The sequence below is a fragment of the Oncorhynchus kisutch genome, linkage group LG19 (genome assembly GCF_002021735.2).
Source record: "Oncorhynchus kisutch isolate 150728-3 linkage group LG19, Okis_V2, whole genome shotgun sequence".
Taxonomy (NCBI): Eukaryota; Metazoa; Chordata; class Actinopteri; order Salmoniformes; family Salmonidae; genus Oncorhynchus; species Oncorhynchus kisutch.
The window spans coordinates 65,245,864-65,260,409 of record NC_034192.2 but is presented as its reverse complement, the minus strand read 5'-3'; the positions used below and the strand labels follow the sequence as shown (position 1 = coordinate 65,260,409).

At 44.1% G+C, this 14,546-nt stretch overlaps 1 protein-coding gene across 1 annotated transcript in view; it reads right to left on the bottom strand.

The window, feature by feature from the left end:
- Positions 1 to 14,546, bottom strand: part of LOC109879096 (netrin receptor UNC5A-like) — a 114,041-nt gene that overhangs the window by 31,053 nt on the left and 68,442 nt on the right. The window contains exons 7-8 of the mRNA XM_031797274.1: positions 11,566 to 11,805; positions 6,593 to 6,910 (exon numbers count right to left, since the gene is read on the bottom strand). Of these exons, the coding sequence (XP_031653134.1) occupies positions 6,593 to 6,910; positions 11,566 to 11,805 (558 nt within the window). The remainder of the gene's footprint in view (positions 1 to 6,592; positions 6,911 to 11,565; positions 11,806 to 14,546) is intronic.

The following is a 14,546-nucleotide window of genomic DNA, read 5'->3' as shown; positions in this document are numbered from 1 at the left end:
CTATTCTCCAGCTAGACTACTACAGGAAGATAAACAACATGTGTCTCCTATTCTACAGGAAGATAAACAACATGTGTCTCCTATTCTCCAGCTAGACTACTACAGGAAGATAAACAACATGCGTCTCCTATTCTCCAGCTAGACTACTACAGGAAGATAAACAACATGTGTCTCCTATTCTCCAGCTAGACTACTACAGGAAGATAAACAACATGTGTCTCCTATTCTCCAGCTAGACTACTACAGGAAGATAAACAACATGTGTCTCCTGCTCTACAGGAAGATAAACAACATGTGTCTCCTATTCTCCAGCTAGACTACTACAGGAAGATAAACAACATGTGTCTCCTGTTCTACAGGAAGAGAAACAACATGTGTCTCCTGTTCTACAGGAAGATAAACAACATGTGTCTCCTGCTCTACAGGAAGATAAACAACATGTGTCTCCTGTTCTACAGGAAGATAAACAACATGTGTCTCCTGCTCTACAGGAAGATAAACAACATGTGTCTCCTGTTCTACAGGAAGATAAACAACATGTGTCTCCTATTCTCCAGCTAGACTACTACAGGAAGATAAACAACATGTGTCTCCTATTCTCCAGCTAGACTACTACAGGAAGAGAAACAACATGTGTCTCCTGTTCTACAGGAAGAAAAACAACATGTGTCTCCTGTTCTACAGGAAGAGAAACAACATGTGTCTCCTGTTCTACAGGAAGATAAACAACATGTGTCTCCTATTCTACAGGAAGATAAACAACATGTGTCTCCTATTCTCCAGCTAGACTACTACAGGAAGATAAACAACATGTGTCTCCTATTCTCCAGCTAGACTACTACAGGAAGAGAAACAACATGTGTCTCCTGTTCTACAGGAAGATAAACAACATGTGTCTCCTGTTCTACAGGAAGAGAAACAACATGTGTCTCCTGCTCTACAGGAAGATAAACAACATGTGTCTCCTGTTCTACAGGAAGATAAACAACATGCGTCTCCTATTCTCCAGCTAGACTACTACAGGAAGAAAAACAACATGTGTCTCCTGTTCTACAGGAAGAGAAACAACATGTGTCTCCTGTTCTACAGGAAGATAAACAACATGTGTCTCCTATTCTACAGGAAGATAAACAACATGTGTCTCCTATTCTCCAGCTAGACTACTACAGGAAGATAAACAACATGTGTCTCCTATTCTCCAGCTAGACTACTACAGGAAGAGAAACAACATGTGTCTCCTGTTCTACAGGAAGAGAAACAACATGTGTCTCCTGTTCTACAGGAAGAGAAACAACATGTGTCTCCTGCTCTACAGGAAGATAAACAACATGTGTCTCCTGTTCTACAGGAAGATAAACAACATGCGTCTCCTATTCTCCAGCTAGACTACTACAGGAAGATAAACAACATGTGTCTCCTATTCTCCAGCTAGACTACTACAGGAAGATAAACAACATGTGTCTCCTATTCTCCAGCTAGACTACTACAGGAAGATAAACAACATGTGTCTCCTGCTCTACAGGAAGATAAACAACATGTGTCTCCTATTCTCCAGCTAGACTACTACAGGAAGATAAACAACATGTGTCTCCTGTTCTACAGGAAGAGAAACAACATGTGTCTCCTGTTCTACAGGAAGATAAACAACATGTGTCTCCTGCTCTACAGGAAGATAAACAACATGTGTCTCCTGTTCTACAGGAAGATAAACAACATGTGTCTCCTGCTCTACAGGAAGATAAACAACATGTGTCTCCTGTTCTACAGGAAGATAAACAACATGTGTCTCCTATTCTCCAGCTAGACTACTACAGGAAGATAAACAACATGTGTCTCCTATTCTCCAGCTAGACTACTACAGGAAGATAAACAACATGTGTCTCCTGCTCTACAGGAAGATAAACAACATGTGTCTCCTGCTCTACAGGAAGATAAACAACATGCGTCTCCTATTCTCCAGCTAGACTACTACAGGAAGATAAACAACATGTGTCTCCTGCTCTACAGGAAGATAAACAACATGTGTCTCCTATTCTCCAGCTAGACTACTACAGGAAGACATCTGGTTAAATACAACATGCATGTCTCATGCACTTTCATGGAAGCAAACGTGTGTTTGTAATTATATATTCATATCTCACATATACAATATCTAAATGTTTGCACGACCAGCATGAGGATATCTCTCATTCTCTCTCTGTGTGTGTGTGTGTGTGTGTGTGTGTGTGTGTGTGTGTGTGTGTGTGTGTGTGTGTGTGTGTGTGTGTGTGTGTGTGTGTGTGTGTGTGTGTGTGTGTGTGTGTGTGTGTGTGTGTGTGTGCGTGTTTGCTTGTCTAGCGCCAAGTGAGAAGATTAGTGTCAAGGGTTTGAGTTAATCCATGTATACATTATGTGACAGCATATACACAGAGAGACAAAGAGAAAAGAGAGAGACAGAGAGAAAGGAGAGAGAAAGGAGTGCGAGTGAAAGGAGAAAGAGAGAGAAAAGACAGAGAGGAAGGAGAGCGACAGAGAGAGAAATGAGAGGGAGAGAAAAGGGAGAGAGAGTGAGAAAGGAGAGAGAGAGACAGAGAGTTTGAGAAAAGAAAGGGAGAGGGAAAGATCATTATCTCTCTCCAGATACTAATGAATGATCTGAACAACAGAAACACTGTTGGCACCTATATAACTAACTACTGAATGATCTGAACAACAGAAACACTGTTGTCACTTACATTACTAACCACTGAAAGATCTGTCCAACAGAAACACTGACCAAAATGTTGTCATTTATATAACTAACTACTGAATGAGCTGACCAACAGAAACCCTGTTGTCACCTATATAACTACTGAATGATCTGACCAACAGAAACACTGACCAACATGTTGTCACTTATATAACTACTGAATGATCTGACTAACAGAAACACTGTTGTCACCTATATAACTAACTACTGAATGATCTGGTCAACAGAAACACTGTTGTCACCTATATAACTAACTACTGAATGATCTGGTCAACAGAAACACTGTTGTCACTTACATAACTAACCACTCAAAGATCTGTCCAACAGAAACACTGACCAAAATGTTGTCACTTATATAACTACTGAATGATCTGACTAACAGAAACACTGTTGTCACTTATATAACTAACCACTGAAAGATCTGTCCAACAGAAACACTGTTGTCACCTATATAACTAACTACTGAATGATCTGGTCAACAGAAACACTGTTGTCACTTATATAACTAACTACTGAATGATCTGGTCAACAGAAACACTGTTGTCACCTATATAACTAACTACTGAATGATCTGGTCAACAGAAACACTGTTGTCACTTATATAACTAACTACTGAATGATCTGGTCAACAGAAACACTGTTGTCACTTATATAACTAACTACTGAATGATCTGACCAACAGAAACACTGTTGTCACCTATATAACTAACTACTGAATAGTGGAGAGGAGGAGAGACAAGAAGAGAAGACAGAGAGGATTCCAGACCTTCTGATGTTCTATATTACCAGACCATCAAGACGTTACGTGCGTCAGTCATCTATGACTAGCAGCAGTGATGTCACTAACGACAAGGTTCTAATTGAGGTCATTTGGTCTAAAGTCGTTTCCTGGAAGTCTTACGTTGCTCTCTATGTTCCGTCCTGCTACAGCTCTCTATCCGTTTGACCTGTAATTACTGGCCGTGTTCAGATATAGCTCATCTAAAAAATTAAAACAATACTTCAGTTGTTAAAAAAAAAGAATAGAACAGTGCTTTCCAAATGAATCCATATGAATGAGACTGAGGAGTGATGTCTTCTATATTAATACTATTTGTATATTTGTAGCTGACATTTTAAAAGTTGCTGTGGAAGTTTTTTTTTCATCTTGGCAATTTGAATAAGAAGTCCCAGTCAGTGGTGATGATGCATGGTTTCTGGGTAATCATCAACGTGGCCCGAAGGTAATCTGCTTTCTCACTCTCTATGCATCCATCTCAAATTGCACACTATCCCCTAAATAGTGCACTACTTTTAGCCATAGGGCTCTGGTCAAAGGTAGTGCACTATGCAGGGAATAGGTTTCCGTTTGGGATGCGACCCATGTTTCTAGGTAACCATCACCATGGCCTGAAGATAACCTGCAGTGCTTTCTCCATACGGTCTGAGACACTAATGTAGACACTCATACAGACTGAGTTCCAAACGGCACCCTATTCATTACGTAGTGCACTACTTTTAACCAGGGCCCATAGGGAAATAGGGTGCATTAACCAGGGCCGATAGGGAAATAGGGTGCATTAACCAGGGCCCATAGGGAATAGGATGCATTTGGGATTCAGTCACAGCCTTCAACATAACCCTATGCTGCTGGTGTCCCTCTCCTCTCCCTGGCCTTTCTGCAAACCTTCATGCAGACAGGCAGACAGGCAGACAGGAAGACAGGCAGACGGGCAGACAGACAGGCAGGCAGACAGGCAGGCAGACAGGCAGGCAGACAGGCAGGCAGATGGGCAGACAGGCAGACCGGTAGGCAGGCAGATATTCTATCAGTCCGTGGCAACATGATGAAGTCTCTGGCCTGTAAGAGAGACTAATTACTCTGAATTAACTCAGTGGCCCTGGAGTGGGTTGGGCTGTAGTGGACAGAGATGACCCTATCAGTTTACTGGGCTGGACTGACTACATGGCTAAGGCACACACATATGGATTGGCTGAAGACCGTGTATGTGTTGCTAAACTAGAAAAGAAGGCCACACAGACTCACACAGACCCATTGCCATAACGATGTCGTTTTTTCTTCAAATATATACAGTACCAGTCAAAGGTTTGGACACATCTACTCATTCAAGGGTTTTTCTTTCATTTGGACTATTTTCTACATTGTAGAATAATAGTGAAGACATCAAAACTATGAAATAACACATATGGAATCATGTAGTAGTGTTAAACAAATCAACATATATTTTATATTTGAGATTCTTCAAAGTAGCCACCCTTTGCCTTGATGACAACTTTGCACACTCTTGGCATTCTCTCAACCAGCTCCATGAGGTAGTCACCTGGAATGCATTTCAATTAACAGGTGTGCCTTGTTAAAAGTTAATTTGTGGAATTTCTTTCCTAAATGCGTTTGAGCCAATCAATTGTGTTGTGACAAGGTAGGGTTGGTATACAGAAGATAGACCTATTTGGTAAAAGACCAAGTCCATACTATGGCAAGAACAGCTCAAATAAGCAAAGAGAAATGACAGTCCGTCATTACTTTAAGACATGAAGGTCAGTCAATCCGGAACATTTCAAGAACTTTGAAAGTTTCTTCAAGTGTAGCTGCAAAAATCATTAAATGCTATGAGGAAACTGTCTCTCATGAGGACCGCCACAGGAAAGGAAGACCCAGAGTTACCTCTGCTGCAGAGGATAAGTTCATTAGAGTTACCTGTCTCTCATGAGGACCGCCACAGGAAAGGAAGACCCAGAGTTACCTCTGCTGCAGAGGATAAGTTCATTAGAGTTACCTGTCTCTCATGAGGACCGCCACAGGAAAGGAAGACCCAGAGTTACCTCTGCTGCAGAGGATAAGTTCATTAGAGTTACCTGTCTCTCATGAGGACCGCCACAGGAAAGGAAGACCCAGAGTTACCTCTGCTGCAGAGGATAAGTTCATTAGAGTTACCTGTCTCTCATGAGGACCGCCACAGGAAAGGAAGACCCAGAGTTACCTCTGCTGCAGAGGATAAGTTCATTAGAGTTACCAATAGACATATCTCAAGTAACAGACACATCTCAACATCAACAGTTCAGAGGAGACTGAGTGAATCAGGCCTTCATGGTCGAATGGCTGCAAAGGAACCACTACTAAAGGACACCAATAAGAAGAAGAGACTTGCTTGGGCCAAGAAACGCGAGCAACGGACATTAGACCGGTGGAAATCTGTCCTTTGGTCTGAAGAGTCCAAATGTGAGATTTTTTGTTCTAACCGCCATGTCTTTGTGAGACACAGAGTAGGTGAACGGATGATATCTGCATGTGTGGTTCCCACCGTGAAGCATGGATGAGGTGGTGTGGGGATGCTTTGCTGGTGACACATGCTACCACAGCATTCTGCATCGATACGCCATCCCATCTGGTTTGCGCTTATTGGGAATATAATTTGTTTTTCAACAGGATAACGACCCAACACACCTCCAGGTTGTGTAAGGGCTATTTGACCAAGGAGAGTGATGGAGTGCTGCATCAGATGACCTTGCCTCCACAAGGAGTTGGACCGCAGTGAAGGAAAATCAGAAAACAAGTGCTCCTTCAAGACTGTTGGAAAAGCATTCCAGGTGACACTGGTTGAGAGAACGCCAAGAGTGTGCAAAGCTGTCATCAAGGCAAAAGGTGGCTACTTTGAAGAATCTAAAATCTAAAATATATTTTGATTTGTTTAACACTTTCTGTTACTACATGATTCCATATGTGTTATTTCATAGTTTTGATGTCTTCACTACTTTTCTACAATGTAGAAAATAGTAAAAAATTAAGATAAACCCTGGAATGAGAAGGTGTGTCCAAACCTTTGACTGGTACCTTACGTTTTCAATCAACCAATCAGCTCTTACCTGTGTTGGGGATGGTGAGTCTACCCCCCAGGAAGTTGAATGTCCCATACGAGGTGTTAGCCACGTCCCGCGGCAACGTCTTGAAGTACGTCTGATTGGACAGCCGGGTCATAAACTCCGCAGGGTCAGAGGTCATCTTCCCGTTGTGTAAGGTGTGGTGCGACCCGTTGGGTAGGGGGTCCAGAAGTGGACCGTTGGTCATTGAGAACTTAGCGGTGCCGGTGTGTGTGGTGCCGTCGTGACGTGAGTGCAGGGTTCCTTGGTAGCTGGTGGTCGTGGTGGTTAGGTCCGGCTGGATGGTAAGCAGATGGGAGTTCTCTAAAACAGATCAGAGACCAGGAGTGAACAACAGCAGCAGGGGACACACACACCGTCACAGCACAACAGGAAACCACCTCATCTCTAACACACACACCGTCACAGCACAACAGGAAACCACCTCATCTCTAACACACACACCGTCACAGCACAACAGGAAACCACCTCATCTCTAACACACATACCGTCACAGCACAACAGGAAACCACCTCATCTCTAACACACACCGTCACAGCACAACAGGAAACCACCTCATCTCTAACACACACACCGTCACAACACAACAGGAAACTACCTCATCTCTAACACACACACCGTCACAGCACAACAGGAAACCACCTCATCTCTAACACACACACCGTCACAGCACAACAGGAAACTACCTCATCTCTAACACACACACACCGTCATAGCACAACAGGAAACCAGCTCATCTCTAACACACACACCGTCACAGCACAACAGGAAACTACCTCATCTCTAACACACACACACACACACACAGAGGAAGAGAAAAGAGAGAGAGAGACATAAAGTCCCAGAGACAGAAGCACACAAACACAGAATGCTGTTATAATTAAGACACAACTCAGATTCAGAGGAGGTTTAGCAGGTAGAGTCTAGAAAGGCTTCCATAGTGACTCAGAGGAGATTTAGCAGGCAGAGTCTAGAAAGGCTTCCATGGCAACTCAGAGGAGGCTTCCATGGTGACTCAGAGGAGGTTTAGCAGGCAGAGTCTAGAAAGGATTCCATGGCAACTCAGAGGAGGCGTCCATGGTGACTCAGAGGAGGTTTAGCAGGTAGAGTCTAGAAAGGCTTACATGGCAACTCAGAGGAGGCTTCCATGGCAACTCAGAGGAGGCTTCCATGGTGACTCAGAGGAGGTTTAGCAGGTAGAGTCTAGAAAGGCTTACATGGCAACTCAGAGGAGGCTTCCATGGTGACTCAGAGGAGGTTTAGCAGGTAGAGTCTAGAAAGGCTTCCACAGTGACTCAGAGGAGGTTTATCAGGTAGAGTCTAAAAAGGCTTCCATGGTAACTCAGAGGAGGCTTCCATGGCGACTCAGAGGAGGTTTAGCAGGTAGAGTCTAGAAAGGCTTCCATGGTAACTCAGAGGAGGTTTAGCAGGCAGAGTCTAGAAAGGCTTCCATGGCAACTCAGAGGAGGCTTCCATGGTGACTCAGAGGAGGTTTAGCAGGTAGAGTCAAGAAAGGCTTCCATGGTAACTCAGAGGAGGCTTCCATGGTGACTCAGAGGAGGTTTAGCAGGTAGAGTCTAGAAAGGCTTCCACAGTGACTCAGAGGAGGTTTATCAGGTAGAGTCTAAAAAGGATTCCATGGTAACTCAGAGGAGGCTTCCATGGTGACTCAGAGGAGGTGTAGCAGGTAGAGTCTAGAAAGGCTTCCATGGTGACTCAGAGGACGTTTAGCAGATAGAGTCTAGAAAGGCTTCCATGGCGACTCAGAGGAGGCTTCCATGGCGACTCAGAGGAGGTGTAGAAGGCAGAGTCTAGAAAGGCTTCCATGGCAACTCAGAGGAGGCTTCCATGGTGACTCAGAGGAGGTTTAGCAGGTAGAGTCAAGAAAGGCTTCCATGGTAACTCAGAGGAGGCTTCCATGGTGACTCAGAGGAGGTTTAGCAGGTAGAGTCTAGAAAGGCTTCCACAGTGACTCAGAGGAGGTTTATCAGGTAGAGTCTAAAAAGGATTCCATGGTAACTCAGAGGAGGCTTCCATGGTGACTCAGAGGAGGTGTAGCAGGTAGAGTCTAGAAAGGCTTCCATGGTGACTCAGAGGACGTTTAGCAGATAGAGTCTAGAAAGGCTTCCATGGCGACTCAGAGGAGGCTTCCATGGCGACTCAGAGGAGGTGTAGAAGGCAGAGTTTAAAAAGGCTTCCATGCCGACTCAGAGAATGTTTAGCAGGTAGAGTCTAGAAAGGCTTCCATGGCGACTCAGAGGAGGTTTCCATGGCCACTCAGAGGAGGTATAGCAGGCAGAGTTTAAAAAGAGGAGAGGAGCAACAAGTCAACACACACAATTTCTATGTTAGTAGATATACTGTACTGTACAGACAGATGACTGTAGACAACAGAGAAACAACACAATGTGATGGGAATATACTATAGGAGACTATTTGGTCAACGTCTATGACCCTACACACACACACACACACACACACACACACACACACACACACACACACACACACACACACACACACACACACACACACACACACACACACACACACTCACGAACACAAGAATAACAAACACAACAAAAATGCTGAGTAGAATAGATAACACAAGGGACAGTAGATAGTATGGTGAGACTAGATAACACAAGGGACAGTTGATGAGTATGGTGAGACTAGATAACACAAGGGACAGTAGATAGTATGGTGAGACTAGATAACACCAGGGACAGTAGATAGTATGGTGAGACTAGATAACACAAGGGACAGTAGATGAGTATGGTGAGACTAGATAACACAAGGGACAGTAGATAGTATGGTGAGACTAGATAACACAAGGGACAGTAGATAGTATGGTGAGACTAGATAACACAAGGGACAGTAGATGGTATGGTGAGACTAGATAACACAAGGGACAGTAGACGAGTATGGTGAGACTAGATAACACAAGGGACAGAAGATAGTATGGTGAGACTAGATAACACAAGGGACAGTAGATAGTATGGTGACACTAGATAACACAAGGGACAGTAGATAGTATGGTGAGACTAGATAACACAAGGGACAGTAGATAGTATGGTGAGACTAGATAACATAAGAGACAGTAGATAGTATGGTGAGACTAGATAACACCAGGGACAGTAGATGAGTATGGTGAGACTAGACAACACAAGGGCAGAGTTAGTTTAGTGAGACTAGATAACACAAGGGACAGTAGATAGTATGGTGAGACTAGATAACACAAGGGACAGTAGATAGTATGGTGAGACTAGATAACACAAGGGACAGTAGACGAGTATGGTGAGACTAGATAACACCAGGGACAGTATATAGTATGGTGAGACTAGATAACACAAGGGACAGTGGATAGTATGGTGAGACTAGATAACACAAGGGACAGTAGATAGTATGGTGAGACTAGATAACACAAGGGACAGTAGATAGTATGGTGAGACTAGATAACACAAGGGACAGTAGACGAGTATGGTGAGACTAGATAACACCAGGGACAGTATATAGTATGGTGAGACTAGATAACACAAGGGACAGTGGATAGTATGGTGAGACTAGATAACACAAGGGACAGTAGATGGTATGGTGAGACTAGATAACACAAGGGACAGTAGATAGTATGGTGAGACTAGATAACACAAGGGTCAGTAGATAGTATGGTGAGACTAGATAACACAAGGGACAGTAGATAGTATGGTGAGACTAGATAACACAAGGGACAGTAGATAGTATGGTGAGACTAGATAACACAAGGGTCAGTAGATAGTATGGTGAGACTAGATAACACAAGGGTCAGTAGATAGTATGGTGAGACTAGATAACACAAGGGACAGTAGATAGTATGGTGAGGCTAGATAACACAAGGGTCAGTAGATAGTATGGTGAGACTAGGTAACACAAGGGATAGTAGATGACTATGGTGGGACTAGGTAATACAAGGGACAGTAGATGAGTATGGTGAGACTAGATAACACAAGGGACAGTAGATAGTATGGTGAGACTAGACAACACAAGGGACAGTAGATAGTATGGTGAGACTAGATAACACAAGGGACAGTAGATAGTATGGTGAGACTAGATAACACAAGGGACAGTAGATAGTATGGTGAGACTAGATAACACAAGGGACAGTAGACGAGTATGGTGAGACTAGATAACACCAGGGACAGTATATAGTATGGTGAGACTAGATAACACAAGGGACAGTAGATAGTATGGTGAGACTAGATAACACAAGGGTCAGTAGATAGTATGGTGAGACTAGATAACACAAGGGTCAGTAGATAGTATGGTGAGACTAGATAACACAAGGGTCAGTAGATAGTATGGTGAGACTAGATAACACAAGGGACAGTAGATAGTATGGTGAGACTAGATAACACAAGGGTCAGTAGATAGTATGGTGAGACTAGGTAACACAAGGGATAGTAGACGACTATGGTGAGACTAGGTAATACAAGGGACAGTAGATGAGTATGGTGAGACTAGATAACACAAGGGACAGTAGATAGTATGGTGAGACTAGATAACGCAAGGGACAGTAGATAGTATGGTGAGACTAGATAACACCAGGGACAGTAGATAGTATGGTGAGACTAGGTAACACAAGGGACAGTAGATAGTATGGTGAGACTAGGTAACACAAGGGACAGTAGATAGTATGGTGAGACTAGATAACACAAGGGACAGTAGATAGTATGGTGAGACTAGATAACACAAGGGACAGTAGATAGTATGGTGAGACTAGGTAACACAAGGGACAGTAGATAGTATGGTGAGACTAGATAACACAAGGGACAGTAGATAGTATGGTGAGACTAGGTAACACAAGGGATAGTTGACACATTGGGTGTACAGTATAGGTTGGATGAAGGACTGACAGATTGACGGATGGATGGAAGGAAGGGTAGAAAAGAAAACCAAGAGCATTATCCTACTGCTGCGGGTACCAGGGCGGGGGCCAGGGGGGCGGGGGGCCCGGTGCCGAGGTGCCCACACACCTGGCTTGCTAGGCTTGATGCCCATAGGCTGGAAGCCCGTGGTCAGGATGGACGAGTCCGCTACGTCAGCGTCCAGACCCTCCTTCTTACGGCGGTAGACCAGGACCACCACGATGAGGATGAGGGTCAGACAGAGAGCTACGGCTACAATACCCACATACAGGGCCACATCCTCAACTCCATTGGCAGCTAGAGAGAGAGAGAGAGAGAGAGATGGTTAGTGTCAGAGGGAGGGGCACAGCAATCATGCCAACGTACAGAGCCATGTCCTCACTCACAGCTAGAGAAAGAGAGAGAGAGAGAGCGGGGAGAAGGGAGAAAGACAGAGACAATTTAACTGTCGGAATTGACCTAGGTCTGTCAAACAGTACTACACCAGTTAGACCTCTGTTCCCATCTGATCCTCCAACCAGTTAGAACTCTGTTCCCATCTGATCCTCCAACCAGTTAGACCTCTGTTCCCATCTGATCCTCCAACCAGTTAGAACTCTGTTCCCATCTGATCCTCCAACCAGTTAGAACTCTGTTCCCATCTGATCCTCCAACCAGTTAGAACTCTGTTCCCATCTGATCCAACCAATCAATAGATTCCTCAGCAGCACTACACATCACCATAAAGCAATTGCTTAGGAAGAAGACACAAACACACAAACACACAAACACACTCTTCAGAATAACAAACACACACACACCCACACCAGAGGAGAGCAGTGGAGGACATAAATGGAAGATTGAGTAACCTATTGACTCTGTAAGTCCCACCGACAGTGTGTGTGTAGGGAGACAGATATTGTGTGTGTGTGTGTGTGAGCGTTTGTGTTCTAATCAGCAGAGTAGCAGGGATAAGGGATTGGCTACGGCTGTCTCCTGGGCTGGTTGGGTTTGGGTGGCGGAGGTAGGAGCTAAGCCCTATCAACAATGGTGTGTGTGTGTGTGTGTTTGCGTGCGTATTGTGTGTCTGTGTGTGTGTTCATGTGTGTCTGTTGTGTATGTGTGTGTGTGTGTGTTTGCGTGCGCGTTCGTGTGTCTGTGTGTGTGTTCGTGTGTGTGTGTGTGTGTGTGGTGTGTGTGGTTTTATGTGGATGTGTGGGTGGTAGTTGTGCCACAAGTCTTCGGCTGGGAGGGAAACATGGAGGGAAACATGGAGGCCAAACACTCAGACACACTGATAGAGACCTACCAGACCACTGATAGAGACCTAACAGACACAGCTGATAGAGACCTAACAGACACACTGGATAGAGACCTAACAGACACACTGATAGAGACCTAACAGACACACTGATAGAGACCTAACAGACACACTGATAGAGACCTAACAGACACACTGATAGAGACCTAACAGACACACTGATAGAGACCTAACAGACACAACTGATAGAGACCTAACAGACATACTGATAGAGACCTAACAGACACCTGATAGACCTAACACTCAGACATACTGATAGAGACCTAACAGACACACTGATAGGGAACCATACCCGGCCATAGGTACACTTCAACTATGACAGACATATGAGAAAGAAAATCCAGAAAATCACATTGTAGGATTTTTTATGAATTTATTTGCAAATTATGGTGGAAAATAAGTATTTGGTCACCTACAAACAAGCAAGATTTCTGGCTCTCACAGACCTGTAACTTCTTCTTTAAGAGGCTCCTCTGTCCTCCACTCGTTACCTGTATTAATGGCACTTGTTTGAACTTGTTATCAGTAGAAAATACACCTGTCCACAACCTCAAACAGTCACACTCAAAACTCCACTATGGCCAAGACCAAAGAGCTGTCAAAGGACAACAGAAACAAAATTGTAATTATCTTTTTACATTTTCTCATGATTTGGTTGGGTCTAATTGTGTTTCTGTCCTGGGGCTCTGTAGTGTGTGTTTGTGTTTGTGAACAGAGCCCCAGGACCAGCTTGCTTAGAGGACTCTTCTCCAGGTTCATCTCGCTGGAGGTGATGGCTTTGTTATGGAAGGTTTGGGAATCGCTTCCTCTTAGGTGGTTGTAGAATTAAATGTCTCTTTTCTGAATTTGAATCATCAAATCATCCCATTTCTGCATTATTTGGTGTTTTACGTTGGAGGATGTTTAATAATTCTGCATGCAGAATGGACCCCGGACCTCACAACCATAAAGGGCAACAGGTTCTGATTTGAGTACTTTTAGCCTGATCCTAATGTTACATTTTATGTTCCTTTTGACGGCGTAGAAAGCCTTGCCTTGTCTCTCAGGTATTTCACAGCTTTGTGGAAGTTACCTGTGGCGCTGATGTTTAGGCCGAGGTAGGTTTAGTTTTTTGTGCGCTCTAGGGCAACGGTGTCTAGATGGAATTTGTATTTGTGTTGTCCTGGCAACTGGACCTTTTTTGGAACACCATTATTTTGGTCTTACTGAGATTTACTGTCAGGTCCCAGGTCTGACAGAATCTGTGCAGAAGATCTAGGTGCTGCTGTAGGCCCTCCTTGGTTGGTGACAGAAGCACCAGATCATCAGCAAACCCTCGCCAAGTCGTTGATATATATGTTGAAGAGGGTGGGGCTCAAGATGCATCTATGTCTCACCCGACAGCCCAGAGGAAATACATGTTTTTCGCCAATTTCAACCCCACATGTGGATTTTATAATGTTGTATGTTTTCCCCCCAACAGGCCCTCAGGTTATTGAGTCAAAAGCTTTTTTGAAATCAACTAAGCTGACGTTGTTTTATTTTGTTTTGTTTGTTTGTCAAAGTGTGAATATGTGGTCTCTCTCTCTCTCTCTCTCTGTCTCCTCTCTCACCTCCCTCTCTCCTTCCTCTTTCCCCCTCTTCTTGCCTCTCTCTCTCTCAATCTCTCATTCCTCCCCTGCTCCCTCTCTCTCTCTCTCTCTCTCCATCTCTCCTTCTCTCTCTCTCTCTCCCCCCCCCCTCTCTCTGCCTCTCTCTC